This window comes from Euphorbia lathyris, chromosome 10 (genome assembly GCF_963576675.1).
Source record: "Euphorbia lathyris chromosome 10, ddEupLath1.1, whole genome shotgun sequence".
NCBI classification, from domain to species: Eukaryota; Viridiplantae; Streptophyta; class Magnoliopsida; order Malpighiales; family Euphorbiaceae; genus Euphorbia; species Euphorbia lathyris.
In genome coordinates, this window is record NC_088919.1 from 58169761 (window position 1) to 58194450 (window position 24690).

Sequence of the window (24690 nt, forward strand, 5' to 3'; positions counted from 1 at the left end):
AATTTAATGTTAAATATAAATGTGTGATAGATTATTAAAAAAAAAAAGTTGAAGATGCTTATAATTATTGAAAGTACTTGTCCAAGTGTAGTAAATTTTTTTTTTTTTTGGGGTTCAAACAAAAGTTTGGGGCCTACTACTTAGGACAAGTACTTGACAACTGATGTATCGTCTAATCCCCATGTTATAAAATTTCCTACAACTAATTTATTCTTTTAGCATCAACTGAAAAAAAAAAAAGTCTGTAAACAAAATGGAGTGGAGCTTTAGTGATATTCTTGCTTGCTTTGTTTTTCTTTGTTTAATAACTCTGATTCTGAACCGGAGACATTCAAGAACTGCTGCCAAGCACCGACCACCAGGACCACCAGCGTGGCCAATCATCGGCAACATCTTCAATCTCGGAAACCTCCCACACCGGAGTTTATACGAACTTAGGTTCAAGTACGGTCCAGTAATTTGGTTGAGACTCGGGTTCACTAACACCCTTGTAATTCAATCCGCTAAAGCAGCTGAACATCTATTCAAAAATCACGACGTTCAATTTTCTGACAGAAAAGTTCCCGACGCTTTAACTACTCGTAACTACAACAAAGGATCTCTTGCTCTCTGCCGGTACGGCTCCGATTGGCGGATGCTTCGCCGTTTAGTCACACTTGAGCTCACCACCGGCAAGAAAGTAACCGAATCTGTTAATATTCGGAGAAAATGCGTCGACAGGATGATAAGATTCATCGAGGAAGATGCAGCAGAAGCTCGTTCTAGAGGAGAATCAGGAGAAATAGTGTTATCTAGGTATGTTTTTGTTATGACATTTAACTTGATCGGAAACCTTGTTTTTTCCAGGGATTTAGTAGATTCTCATTCTGAAGAAGGTTCTGAGTTCTTTGATGCATTGGATGAGTTCGTAAAATGGAGTGGGAAGCCTAATCTGGCTGACTTCTTCCCGTTATTGAAAGTGTTTGATCTGCAGAGGGTTAGGAAGAACATTGAAATGGCGTTGGTAAGAACTATGAATGTAATGGAGAAGTTTATGAATGAAAGGATTGAAGAAGGAAAATCAAGAAAAGAAAGAGAGACTAAGGACTTTTTGGATTCTGTTTTGGAGTTTCAAGCTGATGATAAGATGTCAACTCAAAATATGCACATAATCATAATGGTAATTATTTTAACAATATTGTGGTATAAATTCAAACTATTTCATGTTGTGTTTGTTTTTTCAAATATGGCCTAATACATTACCAGTCATTACCAGTCATTGAATTTGTTCAAAATAATAGATTGGCTTCTTCAACTTTGCAAGTGTTTCACCAGCTCCCTAAACTTATTTATTTCGTATCACCTGCTCCCTAAACTTGTCCATAAAAGTAGATTAGCTCCCTGGACTTTGCAAGTGTCTCACGAACTCCCCAAACTTGCTTATTCTGTAACAACTAAATACAAAAACTTATTAAACCTAAATACAAACACCAGAATATTAACTCTCGATCCTTATCCATTCAATCTTTCAATGAAACACTAACTCTTATAATAGGTTGAAAGATAAGAGAAGCAAAAAAATTACCTCTCGAATAGATGAAGACGTATTGTTAGAATTTAGGTTTAATAAGTTTTTGTATTTAGTTATTACAGAATAAGTAACTTTGGGATGTTGGTGAGACACTTGCAAAGTTCATGTAGCTAATATACTTTTATGGATAAGTTTAGGGAGCTAGTAATACGAAATAAGCAAGTTTAGGGAGCTGGTGAGACACTTGCAAAGTTCAGAGAGCCAATCTACTATTTTGGACAAGTTCAGGGACCTTTTGATGTATTAGGCCTTAAATATTTTTGAAACTCTAGTATTTTTTTATTATTCAAAAGGCCTTTTAAACGGAGGAAGGGGTGCATCGCGGCTTATATGAGTGGAGAACACAATTCCGAAATTCATCTACCTAAGGCGGATGAGTTTTCGAATTATGACGGATATTTAAAAAAAAATTATATTCAATCTATATTTCACAATATATGTGAGTATATGTATGTACTTAGATGAAGTAACACTACATTGAATTATACAATTTAACTTCTAGTATCAATTTCAAAACTAGAGGGACGAGTTTTGGAATTGTGTAATTCATCGATGTAATTAGTGGATATAACACCGCTTGTTTGAAAGGTGTTTTAGAAAGAAAAAAGAACCCGCTTCAACTACAAAACTATTATAAAAAGAAATACAAAATGGAGAGAGAGTTTATTTTATGTCTAACGCACCACGTACCTGTGCAGTAGGCTAAATTAACATTGTGTAATAATTAGTTACATATTTTCAATTATTTATTTATATAAAATTCTATACCCTAAAATATAAATCCAAACAATAAAATAATAACCTTAGACATTAAAATATTAGATATGACATCAACTTATTGGTCTAGCGCATGAATACTAAATAGAGTAAACAAGATTTATATAGTTTGGATATTTACCATAAATGTATAAATATCTCATTAACTTTAAGTGTTTGCAATTCAATACTAAATAGCCTAAACCAAGATTTATATGTTATGTATCTTCAGGAAATATTTTTTGCTGGAACAGATACTACAAGTGGAACTATTGAGTGGATAATGGCAGAGCTATTCCGTAACCCAGAATCAATAAAAAGAGTTAAAGAAGAGCTTAATCGAGTCATTGGATCCAGAAGAAAAGTTGAAGAGTCTGACGTGGATGAATTGCCATATTTACAGGCTGTGATTAAAGAATCAATGAGATTACATCCAGTAGCTCCACTACTAGTTCCACGGAACACAACAGAAGAAACAAAATTCATGGGATATGTTATACCCAAAGAAACACAAGTCTTTGTAAATGCTTGGGCAATAGGAAGAGACGTAGAAGTTTGGGAGGATCCATTGTGTTTCAAGCCAGAAAGATTTTTAGACTCTAATATTGATTACAAAGGACAAAACTTTGAATTGATTCCATTTGGATCTGGAAGAAGGATATGTGTGGGAATGGCATTAGCTCATCGCATACTTCATCTCACAGTAGCATCTTTGCTTCATAGTTTTGATTGGGAGTTTCATCCAGAGGCAACAGATATGAAAGAGAACTTAGGGTTTACTATTAAGAAGCTTGTACCTTTGAAAGCTATACCAAAGATGAAGAAAATGATGGAATAACGATTGTGATTAGAGGAAGGCTTCTGCATTTTCATTTAATTTCCTCATTTCGAGTTATTATATTGTGTTTCCTTTAATAATGTACATTGAATTGTATGCTATCATATGTTGTCGTTTCAAACTATTATTTCTTTCTTATATTCTCTATTAATTAGAGAAATAAAGTTCTACATAGTCAAAAGCTTATTTTAGTGTCTATTTTGTTCAGCCGATGTTGTTACTATTTATTGTTATTGTTGTATGTTTGCCTCAACTAATATTATTTGCTATTTGTTATTTTTTTTGTTACATGCTATTTTTTATTCTAATTGCTACCAGAAATGAGAAAACAAGTAGAGAAATTATGAAAATGAATTAATGCTTCATTGAATAAGAATAGAAAATAAAAAGTAAATACACTACTAACTTTCTGCACTTTATATAAGAAAGCGAAAAGACGTTTCAAACTAACCTAACATGATTACTTAGTTAATTAACTAATTGACAAATCGAATATAGTTTCACCTATGTAGAGTTACAACTGAAAATATATGAAACTAACTGAAAATCTTATTCTTTATTATAGATAGCATACTTATTATCACAAAATATAGTAACTTCTTGTGTATGATGAACTCTAATGAAATATATAGGTTGTACGAAAACCACCGAACCCCATAAGCGATGAGTGCAAGAGCTCTATATTCTACTTTACGAAAGCTTCCATCTAAAATTTTGCTTCTTGATTTTCCATATACTATTAATAAAAAAACAGAAAAAAATAGTAACAGACCTTTGAGTACCACACAACTTCCCCAATTTGCATCACTAAAAACGTTTAATTGTAGTTTTGAATTGTTGGCATAAAATAGACCTTGTGTTGGAGCCTTCTCAATACCCTGTGCAATGTCTGCATATGATAACCTGTGGGATAGTCAAGGAATTGACTTAATGTGTTAACCATAAAACATATGTAAGGTTTGGCATTGTCTAAGTATACCAGCTTCCTAACTAGCTAGCTTTTTGTACTATTGTTTATCCTCTAATGCTTGTCGTCTTCTTTGTACAACTTCACAGACTGGTCCATGAGTGTATCAGTTGATTTGCACCTCAAAGAACATGTTTCTGCTAACAATTGTAGTATAATATTTTATTTGAAGCCTTATAAAGAATTTTAAAATACTAATTAAGATCCTTAGTCTTAAACTTTTTATCCAGAAAACTTTTAACAAAATTTTATTTCATGTATATCATTCCCTATCATAATGATTATCATCTACATATACTACTAACATAGTTAAAGAATTTATGTTCTTTGAATAAATAGAGAATGGTCAAAAGGAAACTTTTCATACTTACATTCATGTAATGCCTTAGCAAGTTTGTCTGACCATTGTCTACTTGCTTCTTTTAAACCATATAATAACTTACTTAGTTCATATACCTGATCATTGGTTTTAACTTCTATAAATCTAGGTGGCAATGTCATGTAAACTTCTTCATGCAATTCTCAATGTCGAAAAACATTATTCACATCTAGGTGATATAAATTCCATCCTCATATACTAGCAGGAGTGCCCAGAACGCCTTGTGCGACTGCTGAATGTCCCGAAACGCAATTTTCGCCCGACTTGTTCCTGTTTTAACCCACACATGCACGTAAACTCCAAATAACATTAGTTCCGAGGCTAGATTGACCCGTCAATCACTTGTTTTGAGTAAATACTCCGTTTGGTGCGACTTTTGGCGGACCAATTAGTCATAAAAGATAATTGAAACTTAACGTACATGCTAATTTGGCCATATTTGCCTAAAATGATCATAAAACGAGCCTAAACCACGAAAAGTACATAGAACATATACAATTTCTAACTAACTCACACAAAAGCATATAAATGCGAGAATTGCTCGCTTATTCGTAAAACTAAGCTAAAAACCGTCCTAAAACCGTACCCAAAGACATGGTTTTTTTTACCCCTATCATTATCCAACTGGAAGGTTTTGTTGTTCACGGTCAAGAAGAAAAAGTGTACAAGTTGAGGAAAGCTCTTTATGACTTAAAGCAAGCCCCACGTGCTTGGTATAACAATATCGATTCATACTTTCAAGAGAGTGGCTTTGAAAGAAGAAAAAATGAGCCCACGCTCTATTTGAAGAAATCTGGTAACAACTTTCTCATTGTCTGCTTATATGTCGATGATATCATTTACTTGGGTTCTTATTCTTCCATTGTTGAAGAATTTAAAGTATGTATGAGGGAAAAATTTGATATGTCAGATTTGGGTGAGTTGCATTATTTTCTTGGTCTGAAAGTGAAACAAGTTGCTGATGGAATATTTGTTTTTCAAAATAAATATGCTACTGACCTTCTTAACAGGTTTAACATGCTCAATTGCAAAGTTGCAGCTACACCAATGAATTTGAATGAAAAATTGTAGCTCAAAGATGGGACTAAATCAGCTGATGAAGCATATTTCATGAGTTTACTGGGAGGTCTGATATACTTAACTCATACTCGACCAGACATTGCCTATTCGGTAGGGGTTGTCTCGAGGTTTATGCATTCTCCCTCAAGGCATCATCTTGAAGCAGCAAAAAGAATCTTGCGCTATATTGCTGGAACAATTAAGTATGGTTTATGGTACAGTCATGTTGTCAATTTCAAGCTAATTGGATTCACTGACAATGATTGGGCCGAGTGTATCGATGATCGGAAGAGCACGTCCTGATACACCAATTTGCCATTTTTCCTTTCACATGACACAAGATACATGACAGACATTTGTTTTCGTGTCGTCTGAACATTTTTCGTGACAGTATTTTAACTGAATGTCATCTGAAGGTGAAATAAAAAATGCGCTCGATTCTTATATGACATTACGATTACAGAATCTTGTTATCCAAAGAAAATGCGTGTTTTCGTTAAATTTGATGCGCTCAACAGATGACACCTCTAATAAATTTGATGCGCTCAATAGATGGCACCTCTAACAAAAAAGCGGCAAATGAAATATCACTTACGCGGCCATATACCAAATTTTAGGCACTCTATCGTTTGACTTCAGTTGATATATAAACCCTCTCTCTAATCCCAAACCCCAATTTAGGTTACGCAAGCTTCATCCCTCTCATCCCTCTCAATCTCCATGGTTGATTTGAACATGCAATCACTGGGTGAGCTCGAAACACGGTACTGGTAAGGCATATTTTCTCCGTTCCTATATGTATTAGAGTATCATTGTTCCTTACTCTATCTTTTCCTCATCCGATTTACTTTTGTGTATGTCAATTTTAGCAGCTGGAATAAGGATCTTGTGATTTTCAGACCTATCGTTGAAAGATTTAGATATCTCGATTAGATACACTGATTTTATTGTATTCAGATTCACTGTTGGAAAGCTTGGGTCTTTATATTTTTTTAACCTAGGGCAATACAGTGCCTGATGCTGAAGATGGTATGAACTCATCTGATTCCTTTTTATTTGAACATAATATTTGCAGGGATAGTAAGAATGCTTCAGTACATGGGAAGGCTGACTGAAGAGATTGTCAATCACTTCATGCCTTTAGCATATGGGAAGATTTATTTAACTTAATGAATATATATTAATGTTATGTTGGTTTGAACTGATTGGTCATGCCTTTAGAAGTGATTGAGTATGTTTGATGTACTGTTTAGGAACCTAGAACTCATTGATTTAGGAAACTAGGATGATTTAGTATATATATTGTCATGTGGGTTTGAACTGAACGATTACATATATGTATGATGTTGTGGGTGATGATGAAATGATTGGTATGAACTGATTGGTTAGATATAACTGTTTAGGAAGCTAAGACTCACAGAGTTTATGTATGAATGATCATTAAGCATGTGACTGAATAGACATACTCTAAAACTTTGAATGTTCATTGTGATTGGCAATACTCTTACACCTATGATTTATACTGCTAGAAGTGATTGAGTATGTGTATGTGTATGAAATATGTTTATGTTTGATGTTCTGTTTAGGAAGCTAGACTGATTGAGTATGTGTACGAATGTTCATTTAGGCATGTAGATGATTAGTTACATGTATGATGTTGTTGTGATTGGCCATACTCTTATGCTATGAATGTTCATTGAGTGAAATAATGTTCATGCCTACAACATATGGTTTGTGAAGCATAGTCATATCATACACTTCATCACCATACTCCTTTTTATTTGAGCATAAGCTATACTGATAAGTAAGGAATAAGTTGTCTTGAATAAGTAAGGAATAGACATGCACGAATAAGTTGTCTACTTGTTATAGCATGTTCACTTGAATATACACATGTCTACTTGAATAAGCTGTTTACTTATTACACTACAAGAAATTTGATCTTTTGTGACGCACGAAAATTATCATGAAAACATGAATTTTCGTCACAATATACAATAGATGACAAAAAATTATCGTGACAATGATCGTCATGGTAAGAGCGTGGTATTATGTATATATGACAAATTCTACCTTTGTCATAAATTGTTTATTTTTATATGACGAATAAGAAGATGTGTCACTATACTTTTTTGTTTTGGTAACGCTCATTTTGTCACTATTATTACATCTGTTTTGTCACATAAAACTTTATTTCGTCATGAATAGTTAATATTTAAATGACATAATTCATTTTTCGTCATAAATAGTTAATATTTAAATGACATAATTTATTTTTCGTCATCTAAATATATAGTTAAAGTGGCGAATTTCAATACAGGATTGAAATTATAGAATTGTATTAACTTATAATTATGATATTTGGTTGTCACTAAAAATATAATATTGTTGTAAAAAGTAAATAGAACTAACAAAACCTCATTTTGTCATAAAAAACATAGTTAAGATGACAGAATATCTATTGTAGATTTTTAATGAAATAATACTGATAATAATCATTTCGTCATTAAATGTATAATTTTTTATTGGCTACGTAAAATCTATGGAATTGTAAAATATTTATTCTCATTTAATATACATTTTGAAATTACAATATCAATTCTTTTTAAAAAATAAAAAAGAAATTACAATATGGATTAAAATCCTAAAATAAAACATGAACAATTTAATAAATAAGGAATTCGAGAGATATCTTTTGTATTCTTCCTCTTAAATTCTTGAACAAAGTCGTTCACCATTCCATTATTGAGTGGATGTCACCAGCTGTTGATTTCACTGTAAAGTTACCATCTTCAAGCGGACGCACTGAGGAATAAAGACTGACACCTGCAAAAATCGAAGATAAAAAAATGTTCTTCTCCCTAGTGTTGCTTGCGTTTTTGTCACTTGTCAAAACCATACTCAATAGGCTAACCAAATATCTGTACAATAGAACTGACAAAAAATTCAGTGTAAAACTACTGCGATAATCACAACGTTTCCTAATAATAAAAAAGGTATAAAGTGAGAAAACCAAAAACCTGCATTAATGGAAATCAGAATTGGAAAAAAAAATTCAGCATCAACTGGAGTATTTAGGAAGAACTGAACCTCATCATCTTCATCGGCTCCAAATTGAAGTGAAATTGAACTAGTGACCGTCAAATTGAAGTGAAATTGAACTAGTCATCGTCAAGACGGAACTCAGTAGGTCTCTTCTTAAGCTGCGCACTAAATCCATACGGGTCTCCCATCACCTAAATCAAAATAATCAAATACATCAAATAAATCTCATTCCGATCTCGATAAACACCAAATTGCAGTTATAATCGGTTGACGGCAGAGCAACGAAAAAGGTGGACCTGTAGATTTGGTTGCTAGTGGCGCGAGATCGTTTGCTGGAAGTGTCATGTCATATCGAGACTTGGAGGAAGCTTTTCGTCCGGCTCGAAAATTCATCTTCCCCATGGCTGCTTGATATCAGTGGCACCATAAAAGAAAGTAATGAAATTAGAGTTTTGGGTTAAGGGATGTTTTTTTCGTTAGTGGGTTAAGGGATGATGAAATAGGGGTTCAAACCATCCCCTTAAGGATATTTGTACGTACTTCTAATGTCCCACTCCTAGGTATTATCTTGGTTTCTTCTCAATCCTCTATAGAGCATCTCATAAGTTCTATTTAGGACATCCGTACAAAGATCTCCGTTGAAGAATTTCATCATCGGGTCTTACGCATATCGTTGGTGGCTCCTCTAATTATGTCTAGCTTGTAGGTTATCTTGAAGGCCTATGAGATTATAAATATAATCTGAATATAAACTACACGAGTAATGGAGTTATTTCTTGAAATATAGTCCATTGAGATTATTGCACTGGGACGATATTTACAATCACATATGACTCCTATGTCGAAGTTGTTCGGGAGGAGAACCGAGAATCTGCGAACTTAGAGCAATACTACTTTTATATATTATGTTAGGTTAAGTGTGGATTAGCTATATATTTATAGTTAGGCGCGTTTGTTTTAGGTGTTTCAGGAAATATAAAGGGAAATATAAGATTTCATTTCTTTTGTCAGTTGTTTTATTAATTTAATCATTCACCTTACCATTTTAAAATTTGAGTTTGCATCTAACTTTTCTAATCTCATTATCCAACCCCTAAAGTTTTTTATTCCAATTCTCACCCTTTACTACCTTGAACCTCTATACTCCATGTAGAATTTTACTCTAGTATCTATTTTACTTTTTACTTTTTTATTTTGCTTAAAATTGTGATACTAATAATCAATCAGTTAATAATAAATGGCCAACATCAACTGCAAACAGTTCACTGCAACATCAAACAAGTAATTGTAAACTGCAATAACAACTATTAGCTAGCCTTTAAACCAAATAGTAATGTTGATAAAATCTAAAAAGCTAATGATTCCATCAAAACAATAAATACGGTAAAACCTCGATAAATGCATATCCTTGGGACCGGAAAAAAAATATTCATTAAGCGAGATTATTTATTTATCGATAAATGAATAAATTATTCATTTATCGATAAATCAATATTTATTATTTTATAGATAATTTTTCATTGTAAAATGCATATATTGTGTGTGGTAAGAAAAATCAAAAGACATCAATTAAAGTATTACTTGAATCTAGAGACGTTTAATTTTTTTTGGTGAAACTTAATGCATTTAAAACTAAGTTCATGTACATAGCAAATGAAAAGGTTTAGTATTTAGCTATAAAAGATAGAGTACACATTCTTTTCTTCTCGAATGGATTCTCATCATTTGAAATGACTAAAAAATCAACTTTAACTAACAAAATGAGGAGTGCAATTTGTAAGCATAAGAAGAAGCATCCAACTATTAGCCAAAAAGATATGCAAGCATGGGTGCAGCAAAAGTTTGATATATATAAATAAATGTTTAGGGTAAAGAGACTTAGGGTAAAGGTTTTTATATATATATTTTGTATGTAATTCAATAATTATTACTTTATATTTTCATTGAGCCTTTAAGGATTTAAATGCTTTTATTACTTAATGCATTTAGCGAGGTTATTACTTTAGTCTATTGACCCAAGTCGGGACCGAAAGAATTTATTATATAAACGAGATTATTACTTTATCGAACATTCATTTATCGAGGTTTAACTGTAATTACTGTTTTATAAAATGAACCAAACACTATTTTGAGTAAAAATTTTGAAAATAAAACAATAACCTCCTTGCATTAATATGTAGGAAAAATACTTATTTCAAAAAATTAATCATTTTAAGAAACCAATAGTGTTTTTAATAATATTTTTAAATTTAGTTTATTTTATAAGTAATCATTATTGAAATGAAATTAATAAAGTGTTCATATTCCAAATTAATGGCTGTGAAGGCATTGGTTTTTCTCTTTCTTCCTTTTTCATCTGATGTTAAAGGCACGTGAGAAATCAGATATTGTCTTTTTCCTTTTATTGCCCATATTGACATTTAAATCATCCTTACAAAAAGAAAAATATATATATAAGAATTCATCCACCATTATTGAAATTTGTCCAGCTATATTAATGGTGACAAGATATACCCTACCTATCATATATATCATATACAGTGACATAATTCTATTAGAATGTATGTTATTATTAATTTATTATAGTAGCTTTGAAGGATAGAGAATAATCTCTCTCAACAAATACATTATGTTTATATATATATATATATATATATATATATATTCCACTTTGGCTGAATAAATATTTGTTTGTAATTGGAATAAACTGGATTTATAATTAGATAGGTGATTAGGGTTTGCTATAACCACTGAGGGGTGTTTGGTTTGCCAATGGATTTCAGAATAAAATCAAGAAAAAAAAAACAAGAAAAGAATGGAATGGTCTTTAATTCTTTTATATATTTTTTATTCTCCTTGTGGCCGTTTTGTTCAAATGAGGTAATAAATCAGAGTTGCAGATTGTTGTTAACAATAAATTTTATGCATACATGTGTTTGCATTAATAAATTAATCAGATGTAAATATAAAAATTAAAAACAATTACTTGAACCATTGAAATCAAAGAAAATACATAAACATTATATTTTAAAAAGAAAATAATCATTTTAAAATAATTAAAAATAAATACTAAAACGGAATAATATGATCAAGAAAAAAATTGGTCAAAATTATTTTTCAAGGAAAAAAAGTAAAAATAAATAAGTACAAGGATAAAAAATGAAATTAGTCTAGGCATAAAAAAGTATAACTAAATAAGTATAATGATCAAAATGAAAATAAAAATGTACAATTTGTTAAAAAAAATTGAGGAAAAAAATTAAAAATATACAAGTAGAAGGATAAAAAATGAAATTGATCCAAAAAAAAAAGTAAAAACAAATAAATATTAACTGTTGCTGTTAGTATATAAAATATGTAGGAGATATAATTTATTAGTCCCTATATTTTTACCTAATACACTGTTTGGTTCTCATATATTAATAATACACTGCTTAATCATTAATTTTTACTATAGCAATAGTTTAGTCTCTTAAAAATGGACTAAACTGTTTAATAATTCAAATATGTGAAGGGCAGAACTGTTAAATAGAACAAAAATTAAGAACTAAACAATGTCTTATTAAAATACGATGACTAAATAGTGTGTTAGATAAAAATATCAAATAAATGCAAATAGTTGTTCACAAAAAGCTCATTTTTTTAACTCCAAAAAGTTGATGTTTCCATTAAAAAAAATGTTAAATACTGTTGTTTTATAAATCTAATCAAAAGTTATACTTTCTACTGTTTGATATGAAACTCAAAATGCTTATTAGTAAAGCTAAAACAAACACCCCTAAAATGGACTGCACCTTTGATTTTATTCCGATCCAACTCAATAACCATGAATTATAGATATGATTGCAACGGTTCACTAAGAGGGTGTTTGTTTTAGCTTTTCGGATGAGCGTTTAGCGTTTCACTCAAAACCGCATGAAAAATAGCGTTTGGTTAGGTTATATAACCGCAACGTTTAGTATTTTTTCTAAAATCTGCAGCGTTTTGGAGCGTTTCACGAAAAGCTCCTATTTGAAGCTTTTCATAAACAGCTGTTTGTAGTTATTTGTTATTGATAAAATTATCCTTTTTATTTCCACAAAATATGTTTATTCTTTAATATTATTTATATTTCTACAAAATCATTACAAGAACAATGTTTTGTTGCGTTCAATAAATTTTTTATTTTTTATATAGATTATTTTTATTAATTTGTGTAACATATTTTTTATTTTATAATGGGTTAAGGTGCAAAAATACCCCTAACGTTTTGGGTCAGGAGCAATTTTACCCCTAACGTCTAAAATGGTGCAATTTTACCCCTAACGTTGATAGCCAAGAGCAATTTTACCCCTAACGTTGATAAATTGGGTTAATTTGAGAAATAATTCATCAAACTGTCTTCTCGGTCAAGAATCTTGTCATCTACATTTCACACGTGTGTCATTTTATCAGTAACAAATCACAAACATACGTTAGGATGTGATATATATATATATATTATATATATATATATATATATATATATATATATATATATATATATATACATATACTGCCTTTTTGGACGAATTAGACAAAAAAAATTCAAAAAATTCGCCGAATTTATAAATATTAATCTCAAATTCTATTATTAAATTATAAAAAACATGAAATCATTTTTTTAAAATGAATTGTTATGCAATTGGTGCAGAATAAGAAACAAAAATATCTGTATTTTATAATAGTGCCTGAAATTGACCCAATTTATCAACGTTATTGGTAAAATTGCTCTTGGCTTCGAATGTTAGGGGTAAAATTGCACCATTTTAGACGTTAGGGGTAAAATTGCTCCTGGTCCAAAACGTTAGGGGTATTTTTGCACCTTAAACCTTTTATAATAGGATAAGATGCAAAAATACCCCTAACATTTATAGCTAGGAGCAATTTTACCTCTAACGTCTAAAATGATGCAATTATACTCCTATTGTTGGCAGCCAAAATCAATTTTACCCCTGACATTGACAAGTTGGGTCAATTTGAGAAATAATTTATCAAACTGCATTCTTGGTCATGAATATTGTCATCTACACTTCACATACCATTTTATCATCGTTAGTAACAGATCATAAACATATGATTAGACATAAAAAAATTTAAGAAAATAAAAAAATATTGTCTTTTGTACGAGTTAGACAAAAGAATTCAAATATTTCACTGAATTTATAAATATTAATTTTTAATTTTATTATTAAATCACAAAAAAAAATGAAATCTCTTTTTTAAAACTACTGATATGTGCAATTGCTGTAGAATAAGAAATAAAATATCTATATTTTCTAATAATATTTGAAATCGACCCAACTTGTCAATGTTAGTGGTAAAATTGCTCTTAGCTGCTAGCGTTATGGCTAAAATTGCACCAGTTTAGACGTTAAGAGTAAAATTATTCATAGTTGTAAACATTATAGGTATTTTTTCACATTTTTCCTTTTATAATTTCATCGTTGATTAATTTAAAACATGTTCATTTTAGACATTTTAAATCCGAACAGCAGCAGTTCAATATAATTTTACCACACACTAGTAATTAAACAGCTAACAGCTTACTGCAACTGCAAACAGCAAACAACTTACTGCAACTGCAAACCGCTAACAGAAACCGCAACAGCTGAACCAAACAGGCCCTAAATCTTCAATTAATTTGGAAAATCTTACAATTCCTATAAAACAAGGACATGAGAAGTAACTATTGATAAGAGTTTTCATCAAGGTGTCTCTCTTTTAATTGTCTTCTTAATTAATATAAAACTCTTAAAGTTTTTTTATTGAAAAAAAATTGAGAAAAAATAAATTTTTCCTTCCTTTTCTATCTCTTAAAGTCAGTTTTTGGTTACTTTTAATAATATTTCTATTGAATTTTATGCTAATTATTTTATTATTAAGGATTTGGGGATAAAGAAAAATACTCTTCACAAGATGAGTAAATATTGGTTCTATTGTCTTTCATATATCATCCTTCACTCTATTATCTAGTTATTAGAAAATAATTAGTTTTCTCTGTGAACATTTTCATTACCTAAAACCCATAAGTTTTCTTTAATTCTAACCTTGTATCCAGGGACGGATCTACAGTAGGAATAATGAGGACACTTGTTCCCACTGAGATCTAGAAATATATAAACCTTCATGTATTTAATTTTTTATTTTTAGAGTTTACCCAAACTCCATTGTTGCTAACAAAGAGATATTTGAACTTTCATATAGATGCGGCCCAAAATGGAAGAAGGTTAGATGTAGGTTTCAATTTTTCTTTTGATATTTGTAATACAAAACGAAGTCGTCCCACTAGCGTCATTTTGGTAGCAGAAATCAAATTCAAAATTAATTCAAAATCAAAATTTATGTGTAATCTCTATAAATAATATAAATAAGGGTAAAGTTCAAATAAAACCCATGGGGTTTCACTAATTTTCAGATAAAGGACTGTGGTTTACTTTTTGTCAAAACGAGGACTGAGGTTTTCAACTTTAGCAAAATAAGGACTTTTTCGATTGATACTATCAAAATCACCCTTAACAACTTCAAAAATGACATATTTTAAGAACTACTAATATTCTAAGCAACTTTAATTCTTCAACTTTTTTATTTCGAGATTATTTAGATGATGTTTGGTAAAGAGAGAGAAAGTTCCAAAAAAGATGATTTTCTAAAATCGAAAATGTAGTTCCATAGAAAATATGACATTGAACAACTTTAATTCTTGAAAATTTTCATTTTCAGGTCGTTAAAGATAGTTTTAATAGTATTATTAAAAGTGCGAAACCTCAATCATCGTTTTGACAAAAAGTAAACCACAGTCCTTTATCTGAAAATTAGTGAAACTACAGAGGTTTTATTTGAACTTTCCCCTATAAATAATTAATTTTTAGTGTCCAATAATCACTAAACATGACACGTCATTCAACAAGAATAATATTAATGACATGTCACGGATACCTAAATCAGTAATTTTTTAAACATTAAACCCATGTTAATCGGGAAATTGTGTACTCAGGGTCTCTCAAATTTAAGGAAAAAGGAAAACCGGAAGAGAGCGAAAATGGAGTGGAGCTTTAGTGATTTTCTTGCTTGCTTTGCTCTTCTATGTTTAATAACTCTTATTTTGAACTGGAAATCAAGAACTGGTAGCAAGCACCGACCACCAGGGCCACCGGCGTGGCCAATCGTCGGCAACATCTTCAATCTCGGAAACCTCCCACATCGGAGTTTATACGAACTTAGGTTCAAATACGGCCCACTAATTTGGTTGAGACTTGGATTCACTAACACACTTGTTATTCAATCCGCCAAAGCAGCTGAACATCTTTTCAAAAATCACGACGTTCCATTTTCCGACAGAAAAGTTCCTGATGCTTTAACTGCTCGTAACTACAACAAAGGATCTCTTGCTTTCTCCCGGTACGGCTCCGATTGGCGGATGCTTCGCCGTTTAGTCACACTTGAGCTCACAACCGGCAAGAAAGTAATAGAATCTGCTAATATTCGGCGAAAATGCGTGGACAGGATGATAAGATTCATCGAGGAAGATGCAGCAGAAGCTCGTTCTAGAGGAGAATCAGGAGAAATAGTGTTATCTAGGTATGTTTTTGTTATGACATTTAACTTGATCGGAAACCTTGTTTTTTCCAGGGATTTAGTAGATTCTCATTCTGAAGAAGGTTCTGAGTTCTTTGATGCATTGGATGAGTTCGTAAAATGGAGTGGGAAGCCTAATCTGGCTGACTTCTTCCCGTTATTGAAAGTGTTTGATCTGCAGAGGGTTAGGAAGAACATTGAAATGGCGTTGGTAAGAACTATGAATGTAATGGAGAAGTTTATGAATGAAAGGATTGAAGAAGGAAAATCAAGAAAAGAAAGAGAGACTAAGGACTTTTTGGATTCTGTTTTGGAGTTTCAAGCTGATGATAAGATGTCAACTCAAAATATGCACATAATCATAATGGTAATTATTTTAACAATATTGTGGTATAAATTCAAACTATTTCATGTTGTGTTTGTTTTTTCAAATATGGCCTAATACACACATTGAACTTGTCCAAAATAACAACTCCCTAAACTTACTTATTTCGTATCATCGGCGCCGTAAACTTGTCTATAAAAGTATATTAACTCCCTGAACTTTGCAAGTGTCTCACCAACTTCCTAAACTTGCTTATTTTGTAACAACGAAATACAAAAACTTATTAAACCTAAATTCTAACAATACGTCTTCATCTATTCGAGAAGTAATTTTTTCGCTTCTCTTATCTTTCAACCTATTATAAGAGTTGGTGTTGCATTGAAAGATTGAATGGATGAGGATCGAGAGTTAATATTCTGGTTTTTTTATTTAGTTGTTACAGAATAAGCAAGTTTTGGGAGTTCGTGAGACACTTGCAAAGTTCAGGGAGCTAATATACTTTTATGGATAAGTTTAGAGAGCTAGTAATACGCAATAAGCAAGTTTAAGGAGCTGGTGAGGCACTTACAAAGTTTAGAAAGCCAATCTACTATTTTGGACAAGTTCAGGGACCTTTTGATGTATTAGGCCTTCAAATATTTTTAAAACTCTAGTATTTTTTATTATTCAAAAGGCCTTTTAAACAGAGAAGGGGTGCATCGCGACTTATATGAGCGGAGAACAGAATTCTGAAATTCATCTACCTAACGTGGATGAATTTTCCAATTATGACGGATATTTAAAAAAAAAAATTATATTCAATCTATATTTCACAATATATGTGAGTATATGTATGTACTTAGATGAAGTAACACTACATTGAATTACACAATTTAACTTCTAGTATCAATTTCAAAACTAGAGGGATGAGTTTTGGAATTGTGTAATCCATCAATGTAATTAGTGGATATAACATCGCTTGTTTGAAAGGTGTTTTAGAAAGAAAAAAGAACCCGCTTCAACTACAAAACTATTATAAAAAGAAATACAAAATGGAGAGAGAGTTTATTTTATGTCTAACGCACCACGTACCTGTGCAGTAGGCTAAATTAACATTGTGTAATAATTAGTTACATATTTTCAATTATTTATTTATATAAAATTCTATACCCTAAAATATAAATATCCTAACTATAATTTATAACCCTAGACATTAAAATATTAGATATGACATCAACTTATTGGTCTAACGCACGAATACTAAATAGAGTAAACAAGATTTATATAGTTTGGATGTTTACCATAAATGTATAAATATCTCGTTAACTTTAAGTGTTTACAATTGAATACTAAATAGCCTAAACCAAGATTTATATGTTATGTATCTTCAGGAAATATTTTTTGCTGGAACAGATACTACAAGTGGAACTATTGAGTGGATAATGGCAGAGCTATTCCGTAACCCAGAATCAATGAAAAGAGTTAAAGAAGAGCTTAATCGAGTCATTGGATCCAGAAGAAAAGTTGAAGAGTCTGACGTGGATGAATTGCCATATTTACAGGCTGTGATTAAAGAATCAATGAGATTACATCCAGTAGCTCCACTACTAGTTCCACGGAACACAACAGAAGAAACAAAATTCATGGGATATGTTATACACAAAGAAACACAAGTCTTTGTAAATGCTTGGGCAATAGGAAGAGACGCAGAAGCTTGAGAGGATCCATTGTGTTTCAAGCCAGAAAGATTTTTAGGCTCTAATATTGATTACAAAGGACAAAACTTTGAATTGATTCCATTTGGATCTGGAAGAAGGATATGTGTGGGAATGGCATTAGCACATCGCATACTTCATCTCACAGTAGCATCTTTGCTTCATAGTTTTGATTGGGAGTTTCATCCGGAGGCAACAGATATGAAAGAGAACTTGGGGTTTACTATTAAGAAGCTTGTACCTTTGAAAGCTATACCAAAGATGAAGAAAATGATGGAATAACGATTGTGATTAGAGGAAGGCTTATGCATTTTCATTTAATTTCCTCATTTTGAGTTATTATCTTGTGTTTCCTTTAATAATGTACATTGAATTGTATGCTATCATATGTTGTTGTTTCAAACTATTATTTCTTTCTTATATTCTCTATTAATTAGAGAAATAAAGTTCTATATTGTTAAAAGCTTATTTTAGTGTTTATTTTGTTCAGCCGATGTTGTTACTATTTATTGTTATTGTTGTATGTTTGGCTCAACTAATATTATTTGGTATTTGTTTTTTTTTTGTTACATGTTATTTGTTATTCTAATTGCTACCAGAAATGAGAAAACAAGTAGAGAAATTATAAAAATGAATTAATGCTTCATTGAATAAGAATAGAAAATAAAAAGTAAATACACTACTAACTTTCTGCACTTTATATAAGAAAGCGAAAAGACGTTTCAAACTAACCTAACATGATTACTTAGTTAATTAACTAATTGACAAATCGAATCTAGTTTCACCTATGTAGAGTTACAACTGAAAATATATGAAACTAACTGAAAATCTTATTCTTTATTATAGATAGCATACTTATTATCACAAAATATAGTAACTTCTTGTGTATGATGAACTCTAATGAAATATATAGGTTGTACGAAAACCACTGAACCCCATAAGCGATGAGTGCAAGAGCTCTATATTCTACTTTACGAAAGCTTCGATCTAAAATTTTGCTTCTTGATTTTCCATATACTATTAATAAAAAAACAGAAGAAAAAAAATAGTAACAGACCTTTGAGTACCACACAACTTCCCCAATTTGCATCACTAAAAACGTTTAATTGTAGCTTTGAATTGTTGGGATAAAATAGACCTTGTCTGCATATGATAATCTGTGGGATAGTCAAGGAATTGACTTAATATGTTAACCATAAAACATATGTAAGGTTTGGCATTGGCTAAGTATATCAGCTTCCTAACTAGCTAGCTTTTTGTACTATTGTTTATCCTCTAATGCTTGTCGTCTTCTTTGTACAACTTCACAGACTGGTCCATGAGTGTATCAGTTGATTTGCACCTCAAACAACATGTTTCTGCTAACAATTGTAGTATAATATTTTATTTGAAGCCTTATAAAGAATTTTAAAATACTAATTAAGATCCTTAATCTTAAACTTTTTATCCAGAAAACTTTTAACAAAATTTTATTTCATGTATATCATTCCCTATCATAATGATTATCATTTACATATACTACTAACATAGTTAAAGAATTTATGTTCTTTGAATAAATAGAGAATGGTCAAAAGGAAACTTTTCATACTTACATTCATGTAACCTTAGCAAGTTTGTCTGACCATTGTCTACTTGCTTCTTTTAAACCATATAATAACTTACTTAGTTCATATACCTGATCATTGGTTTTAACTTCTATAAATCTAGGTGGCAATGTCATGTAAACTTCTTCATGCAATTCTCAATGTCAAAAAACATTATTCACATCTAGTTGATATAAATTCCATCCTCATATACTAGCGGGAGTGCCCAGAACGCCTTGTGCGACTGCCGGATGTCCCGAACGTAATTTTCGCCCAACTTGTTCCTGTTTTAACCCACACGCGCACGTAAACTCCAAATAACATTAGTTCCGAGGCTAGATTGACCCGTCAATCGCTTGTTTTGAGTAAATACTCCGTTTGGTGCGACTTTTGACGGACCAATTAGCCATAAAAGATAATTGAAACTTAACGTAGATGCTAATTTGGCCATATTTGCCTAAAATGATCAGAAAACGAGCCTAAACCACGAAAAGTACATAAAACATATACAATTTCTAACTAACTCACACAAAAGCATATAAATGCGAGAATTGCTCGGTTATTCGTAAAACTAAGCTAAAAACCGTCCTAAAACCGTACCCAAAGATAGGGTTTTTTGACCCTTATCATTATCCAAATGGAAGGTTTTGTTGTTCACGGTCAAGAATAAAAAGTGTACAAGTTGAGGAAAGCTCTTTATGGCTTAAAGCAAGCCCCACGTGCTTGGTATAGCAAGATCGATTCATACTTTCAAGAGAGTGGCTTTGAAAGAAGAAAAAATGAGCCCACGCTCTATTTGAAGTAATCTGGTAACAATTTTCTCATTGTCTGCTTATATGTCGATGATATCATTTACTTGGGTTGTTGTTCTTCCATTGTTGAAGAATTTAAAGTACGTATGAGGGAAAAATTTGATATGTCAGATTTGGGTGAGTTGCACTATTTTCTTGGTCTGAAAGTGAAACAAGTTGCTAATGGAATATTTGTTTTTCAAAATAAATATGTTACTGACCTTCTTAACAAGTTTAACATGCTCAATTGCAAAGTTGCAGCTACACCAATGAATTTGAATGAAAAATTGCAGCTCAAAGATGGGACTAAATCAGCTGATGAAGCATATTTCATGAGTTTACTGGGAGGTCTGATATACTTAACTCATACCCGACCAGACATTGCCTATTCGGTAGGGGTTGTCTCGACTCGAGGTTTATGCATTCTCCCTCAAGGCATCATCTTAAAGCAACAAAAAGAATCTTGCGCTATATTGCTGGAACAATTAAGTATGGTTTATGGTACAGTCATGTTGTCAATTTCAAGCTAATTGGATTCACTGACAATGATTGGGCCGAGTGTATCGATGATCGAAAGAGCACGTCAGGATACACCACTATGCCATTTTCCCTTTCACATGACACAAGATACATGACAGACATTTGTTTTCGTGTCGTCTGAATATTTTTCGTGACAGTATTTTAACTGAATGTCATATGAAGGTGAAATAAAAAATGCGCTCGATTCTCAGATGACATTACGATTACAGAATCCTGTCATCCAAAGAAAACGCGTGTTTTCGTTAAATTTGATGCGCTCAACAGATGACACCTCTAATAAATGAATGTCATCGTATACCGAAAACAAAAAAGTGGCAAATGAAATTTCACTTACAAGGCTATATACCAAATTTTAGGCGCTCTATCGTTTGACTAAAATTTCAGGTGATATATAAACACTCTCTCTAATCCCAAACCCCAGTTTAGGTTACGCAAGCTTCATCCCTCTCATCCCTCTCAATCTCCATGGTTGATTTGAACATGCAATCACTGGGCGAGCTCGAAACACGGTACTGGTAAGCCATATTTTCTCCGTTCCTATATGTATTAGAGTATCATTGTTCCTTACTCTATCTTTTCCTCATCCGATTTACTTTTGTGTATGTCGATTTTAGTAGCTGGAATAAGGATCTTGTGATTTTCAGACCTATCGTTGAAAGGTTTAGATCTCTCGCTTAGATACACTGATTTTATTGTATTCAGATTCACTGCTGGAAAGCTTGGGTCTTTATCTTTTTTAACCTAGGGCAATACAGTGCCTGATGCTGAAGATGGTATGAACTCATCTGATTCCTTTTTATTTGAACATAATATTTGCAGGGATAGTAAGAATGCTTCAGTACATGGGAAGACTGACTGAAGATATTGTCAATCAGTTCATGCCTTTAGCATATGGAAAGATTTCTTTAACTTAATGAATATATATTAATGTTATGTTGGTTTGAACTGATTGGTCATGCCTTTAGAAGTGATTGAGTATGTTTGATGTACTGTTTAGGAACCTAGAACTCATTGATTTAGGAAACTAGGCTGATTTAGTATATATATTGTCATGTGGGTTTGAACTGAACGATTACATATATGTATGATGTTGTGGGTGATGATGAAATGATTGGTATGAACTGATTGGTTAGATATAACTGTTTAGGAAGCTAGGACTCATAGAGTTTATGTATGAATGATCATTAAGCATGTGACTGATTAGGCATACTCTAAAGCTTTGAATGTTCATTGTGATTGGAAATACTCTTACACCTATGATTTATACTACTAGAAGTGATTGAGTATGTGTATGTGTATGTGTATGAAACATGTTTATGTTTGATGTTCTGTTTAGGAAGCTAGACTGATTGAGTATGTGTACGAATGTTCATTTGGGCATGTAGCTGATTAGTTACATGTATGATGTTGTTGTGATTGGCCATACTCTTATGATATGAATGTTCATTGAGTGAAATAATGTTCATGCCTACAACATATGGTTTGTGAAGCATAGTCATATCATACACTTCATCACCATACTCCTTTTTATTTGAGCATGAGCTATACTGATAAGTAAGGAATAAGTTGTCTTGAATAAGTAAGGAATAGACATGCACAAATAAGTTGTCTACTTGTTATAGCATGTTCACTTGAATATACACATGTCTACTTGAATAATCTATTTACTTGTTATAGCATGTTAGACATACTCTTAAAGGTGAAAATGTTAACTCAACTGACTCCTTTTTATTTGAACATGAGTTATGCTGATAAGTAAGGATTCTGAATGCATTTCGTTTACAATATACCTTAATCATGCATCAAGTATTAAAGGAACATTGTAAAAGGGTCATTGAGCATGTATGAAGCATGTATTAAAGGGTAAATTTAGGCTAATTGCATGTACTGATATGGCTTGCAAATGATAAGATATATTTTGATTAGATAGAATATACATATACATACGAACTAAATAACAAGCTCTACGTAAAGGGTTATGTATGTGCATTGGCCATACTCTTACTATGTTCCTTTCCACTCGGTTTGATATCGTAACAACAACATTAAACATGATGGTAGGTTTATGATGCATTCAGCACAAACGGAGTCCCTTGTGGTGTCAGCATCATAAACATCATTACCAAGTTCAGAGTACAACGAGTACAACCCAAGTGGAAGAAGCATTGTAAAAGGGTCAGTTTAGTCTACTTGCACATACATACGAACTGAATAACAAACATATACATACGAACTGAATAACAAGTTCCTTTACAATGTTCCTTTCCACTCGGTGTGATATCGTAACAACAACATTAAACATGGTGATAGGTTTATGATGCATTCAGCACAAACAGAGTCCCTTGTGGTACTAGTATCTTAAACCTCATTACCAAGTTCAGAGTACAACGAGTACAACCCAAGTGGAAGGAGCATTATAAAAGGGTCAGTTTAGTCTACTTGCACATACATACGAATTGAATAGCAAAGCTCTACGTTATATTACAAAATAGGGGGATGAGTGTTGCCTTTCGATTGTAATTGACGGTCCAAAGCTCCTTAACTATTTTGACTAGTGAAAAGAAATTTGGAATTGGAATGAGAACCACATTTGGAGCTCACATTGCCTTTCGATTCTCCTTTCACTTAGTCAAGACAGTTTAGGAGATTTGAACACCCTCATATTCAGCACAAACAGAGTCCCTTGTGGTGACTGTTGGTCCCGTGTGATTAGTTCCAAGGGGGGGTTAGGAACTAATATAACTTTTTTTTTCAATTAATGTGCTGACTTAGTTATTTGGTGAGTTTGTCAACTCAGCTTTTGGTCAGCTTGGCCAGATATGTTACAAGACAGCTTTGGCCGGATATTGACTAATGCTGTTTTACTTGTAAGTTAGATATTGACACTCTTGGAGGTCAGCTTCTAACTCAGCACTTGAAATTACTCAGAGTCAACTTTAAACAATTTTATATGCTGAGTAAACTTCTCACACAACATATGCAAATATATATATTGAGAGAGGGTTAGAGATTACTCAGTATCACTTATCCTGGTTCGGCCTCTCCGCCTACGTCCAGTTCCTAGAGTCCTCCGGGCTTTTAGAATTCAATACTGAGCTCTTTAAAGGTAGAGCACAAACCGATTACAAGGCAGTTGAATATGCAAGAGTACCTTCCTCTATCCGTCTACTCAACTCCTACTAAGTGCTACAACCCAGCACCTAGATTTCTCTACCACTGAATGTTTACAACCAAACACTCAACGCAATGCTCTCAATGTTACAATTGATAAACACTTGTTCTTTTTCAAATAAAGAACACTTTAGAAGATTACAAGTAATCACTCTAGCATTTACACAAAGAATGGAAGATGGGTGTAAGATCTCTTTTTGTATCTAAGTGCTTTTGTATCTTTTCTCTCTTGTACTTTTTGTTTTTGTCAATCGACAATGATCCAGGGATTTTGATTGTCATAGGAGAAAATCTGGAATCGGATCATTTTGAAATGATGTAGCCGTTAATGTTAAAACGGCTCTCTTAGGAGACAGCCTCTGGTCAGCTTCAGAAT

The 24690-nt window shown here is 32.1% G+C and overlaps 2 protein-coding genes across 2 annotated transcripts; both read left to right on the top strand.

The window, feature by feature from the left end:
- The first annotated feature begins 206 nt into the window (after positions 1 to 206).
- On the top strand, positions 207 to 3371 carry LOC136210014 (iridoid oxidase-like). Its single transcript, XM_066001675.1, has 2 exons — positions 207 to 1159; positions 2559 to 3371. The coding sequence occupies exons 1-2, from the start codon at positions 254 to 256 to the stop codon at positions 3162 to 3164; spliced, it is 1512 nt and encodes a 503-aa protein (XP_065857747.1). The 5' UTR covers positions 207 to 253; the 3' UTR covers positions 3165 to 3371.
- A 12244-nt stretch (positions 3372 to 15615) lies between these two features.
- Positions 15616 to 18608, top strand: LOC136209186 (iridoid oxidase-like). Its single transcript, XM_066000586.1, has 2 exons — positions 15616 to 16577; positions 17906 to 18608. Exons 1-2 carry the CDS (start codon positions 15675 to 15677, stop codon positions 18230 to 18232), a joined length of 1230 nt encoding a protein of 409 aa, XP_065856658.1. The 5' UTR covers positions 15616 to 15674; the 3' UTR covers positions 18233 to 18608.
- Positions 18609 to 24690: the final 6082 nt, after the last annotated feature.